This window comes from Epinephelus moara, chromosome 15 (assembly GCF_006386435.1).
Source record: "Epinephelus moara isolate mb chromosome 15, YSFRI_EMoa_1.0, whole genome shotgun sequence".
Classification (NCBI taxonomy): Eukaryota; Metazoa; Chordata; class Actinopteri; order Perciformes; family Serranidae; genus Epinephelus; species Epinephelus moara.
The window spans coordinates 3,439,026-3,442,822 of NC_065520.1; the positions used below are offsets into that span (position 1 = coordinate 3,439,026).

General features: G+C 39.6%; 1 protein-coding gene and 1 non-coding gene across 3 annotated transcripts in view; both read left to right on the forward strand.

Annotated features, from left to right (window-relative positions):
* Positions 1 to 319: 319 nt before the first annotated feature.
* On the forward strand, positions 320 to 391 carry trnae-uuc (transfer RNA glutamic acid (anticodon UUC)). Its single transcript has one exon. It is a non-coding gene; the product is annotated as a tRNA-Glu (tRNA).
* A 1,123-nt stretch (positions 392 to 1,514) lies between these two features.
* The window catches only part of LOC126401629 (glycerol kinase-like), a 19,869-nt gene continuing 17,586 nt past the window's right edge, over positions 1,515 to 3,797 (forward strand). For both annotated transcript variants that reach the window (XM_050062970.1, XM_050062971.1), the window contains exon 1: positions 1,515 to 1,713. In XM_050062970.1, coding sequence (XP_049918927.1) covers positions 1,621 to 1,713 — 93 coding nt within the window. In that variant the 5' untranslated portion in view covers positions 1,515 to 1,620. The remainder of the gene's footprint in view (positions 1,714 to 3,797) is intronic.

Consider the following 3,797-nt stretch of genomic DNA (forward strand, 5'->3'; position numbering starts at 1 on the left):
TGCTTCGGCTGATTTTTTTATGCGCACATGTGCCCCTAAATATTTTTTACAGTTCGCACACACCTATTTTTAGTCGCAAATGCGAGTGAAACGCTCGCACTGTTGAGCCCTGCATGCAGTCATCAATCAATCCCTAAAGTAGCAACAGTAGTAAAGGCTGAGGGTGTTGCAAAACAATGAGCCTTAGCGTTTGACAGTTTGCGCTCCTCGGGTGATTTTTGCGTCATTATTACGAAAATATGACAAGACATATACAACATCGACACGTATTGATCCGTGCTAAGATCATTACAGGTTGTTTTCTTCGCATTGTACGTCTTCCCATATGGTCTAGCGGTTAGGATTCCTGGTTTTCACCCAGGCGGCCCGGGTTCGACTCCCGGTATGGGAACTAGTACATTTTTTAAATGTCCGGTGATTCTTGAACATGACAATGAGTTCACTGTACTCCAATGGCCCCCACAGTCACCAGATCTCAATCCAATAGAGCACTCTTAGGATGTGGTGGAACGGGAGTTGCACATCATGGATGTACAGCCGACAAATCTGCAGCAACTGTGTGATGCAGTCATGTCAATATGGACCAACATCTCTGATGAATGTTTCCAGCACCGTCTTAAATCTGTGCCATGAATAATTAAGGCAGTTCTCTGCTATTTCTCCCATAGAACACAACATGTTTATTAGTGCCTATTTTCCTATTTATAAAGTCTTGCATATCTGTCCACAATAAATGTGAATGATCACATTGAAAGAACAAATTAAATATTGCTTCTCTTTCTGAATTACAAAACGCACATGTATTATCTGCATTAAGCTTAAATCTTTCCAGCACTTCTTTAGCTGGGCAAATTCGATGTAACATAAATAAATAAATAAAGATAAACGATAAAGGATACCTGTCACTGCCGAGGTGCCCCTGAGCAAGGCACCGAACCCCCCAACCGCTCAGAGCGCCTGTCATGGGCAGCCCACTCTGACATCTCTCCACTTAGTGCATGTATAGGTCCAGTTTGTGCATGTGTGTGTTCCGACCTGTGTGTAATTGACAAACAGAGTGAAAAATTGAATTTCCCCTCGGGGATTAATAAAGTATATAAAATTAAAATTAAAAAAAAAAAATTAAAAATTATTGATATAATATTTGCTTAAAATAGAGCGAGCCTTTTTCAAACGTAAATCACCCATGATGGAAGACTAAAATTACTTTGCTGCAACAGGTGTAACACGGTATTTCTGATATGCCTGTTTCTGCATGGTTTATGTAGAATATTTCCAATAAAAATATGCCCAAAATATGCAAATACTGTCCACTTCCGTAATATCACGATTCTTTAACAATAGTAAATAAATAAATAAATAAATAAATAATAGCAGATTGTTTTGGAGTAACTAGTACCTTCACTTTCTGAAGAAATTCTGCATATTTTGGTCTTCTTCTTCTTCTTCTTCTGCAATCACCCGACTAGTTGCGTCATCACTGGGCGCGGGGACCTACTGTACGTGACGTCAGAACTTCACGACTGACCCACCGCCCGTCGTTGGTTTAGCTTGTGCCGCTTTGCCGGTGCAGGTAATCGGTTTCCCCTCCAGTTCGGTGCCAAAGCTCCGGGGCTGCCCATGAACGGCACCATGGCCGCATCCTCACACCGGATAATGTTGGGGCCGCTGGTTGCTTCCATCGACCAGGGCACGAGCTCCACTCGGTTTTTGGTAAGACAAACCGGAGCAGCGGGAGCTAGCTGTGTTATATTTAATGTTTGACTCATAAACGTGTCAAAGCCGGCGGTGTCCTTGAGTTTATATTACAGCTATTCTGCTCATAAGTTAGCCTGCAGTCTTGGAACCAGAGTGACTATTTGTTACTGGAGTTTGTTGTCGTTTAACGTCACCAAATTAGCTGTGTTTTGGTTAAAAATGCTGGTAATTAGCTAATAGGTCCAGTAATGCCACTACCATTCATTTAAGTGCTCCCTTTAAGCCCCTTAAAGCAGGGATATGTGTCAGACTCTCCCTCTGGTTGTAGCCTTAAGTGCTCTCCCCACTTAGACATTAAAGGTACTTGAGTATTTCTATTTAATGCTGCTTTATACTTCTACTCCACTACCTTATGTAGGCAAATCACTGTTCACACCACATTTATTTGACAGCTTCACATGGGCTACTTTTCAGATTTAGATGATTTATACAAGATCTAAATCAAGAAATATATTATGATGCATTATTATGATTTAAGCTACCCAACAGTATATAAAGTAGTTAAAAATAGCTTCACCTGTATGAGCAGCAACACTTAAGTGATGTACACATTAATGCATCACATTATAATTAAGTGATTTAGATATAAATAAACGTTTATACTTGCCATAAAACTTCAATTAATAGCCCAGGCATCTATATGCTTAAATCACTGAAGTCAACAGGCCGATATTTGGGACAGGTGTCCATATGAGATAAGGCTTTAATTACTTTCACACAAAACTGTTGCTCAGTAAACATGTAACAGATATACAATCAATTTGTTTATCTAAACCAGTATGAATGTTACTTGTATAAAAACAAAGCTTTGGATATAACCTATCAATAATGAATCATGCATTTGATCTAGTTCTGACAGACAGTGCATCAGAGAGAGAGGGCGTTATGCTACTTGCTACTTTAAAGGTCCAGTGTGTGGGATTTAGTGGCATCTATTGGCAGAAATTGTAAATACTAGCCTGTTCATGGCTGTATTTTCATTAGTGTATAATCACCTGAAAATAAGAAGTGTTGTGTTTTTTCATTATGTAAGAATGAGCTGTTTATATCTATGTAAGAGCTGTGTTCAGAATCACATACTTTTAGTAGGTGCTGTTGCATGCAGTGTGCACACAATCGCGACATACCACTTCATCATAACATTGTACCCCGAACTTTGACCCTCTTGCTTATATATCCATGATCTGGAGATAAAACAAAGCACCAAGCTCACCAGAGATAGCTCTGCTGTTGTTACAGTCCAATGTATGTCGTTTTAACTTTAAAGTTATAGCTGCATACATTTTGAATTCTAGCATATTATGTTCATGACAGTAAAATTAACCTACATATGCATGTCATCTTTATGATTATTTTGTTCACTTAAAAACTTCCTACTCCCATTTTTTATTTATTTCTGACTCTGTGGTGGTTCCAAAAAGAGGAGCAGCTTCAGTAGTGTGAAATAAACTGTGGCGTCCTGAATGTTTCATGAACTCAGACTCAGAGGGAACTCATTCAGCGGCTCCTCTGGCAGCAGCACAGCGTCTCTTCCTCTCCTCTCTCGCCATGCGCACACAGGACTCTGTGTCGTCATGTGATTTTGTCATAAAGCTTTGGTAATATAAACCTACGTGATGCTCGCGGCTCGACAAAAAACTACATATATGTGAATGTGCGATAGTTTTGGTAGCATAGCAGCCTGTCACTGGTTACAGCATGATGATTAGAGGAGGAATGGCAAAGCATAAAGGTCCCTGTTGACGTATATATACAGTGGTGTGAAAAAGTGTTTGCCCCCTTCCTGATTTCTTACTTTTTTGCATGTTTTCCGCACTTAAATGTTTCAGATCATCAAACAAATTTAAACATTAGAGATAGCACAAGATAACACAAGTAAACACAAAATGCAGTTTTTAAATGAAGGGTTTTATTAATGAGGAAGAAAAAAATCCAAAGCTACATGGCCCTGTGTGAAAAAGTGTTTGCCCCCTAAACCTAATAACTGGTTGGGCCACCCTTAGCAGCAACTACTGCAATCAAGCGTTTGCGATAACTTG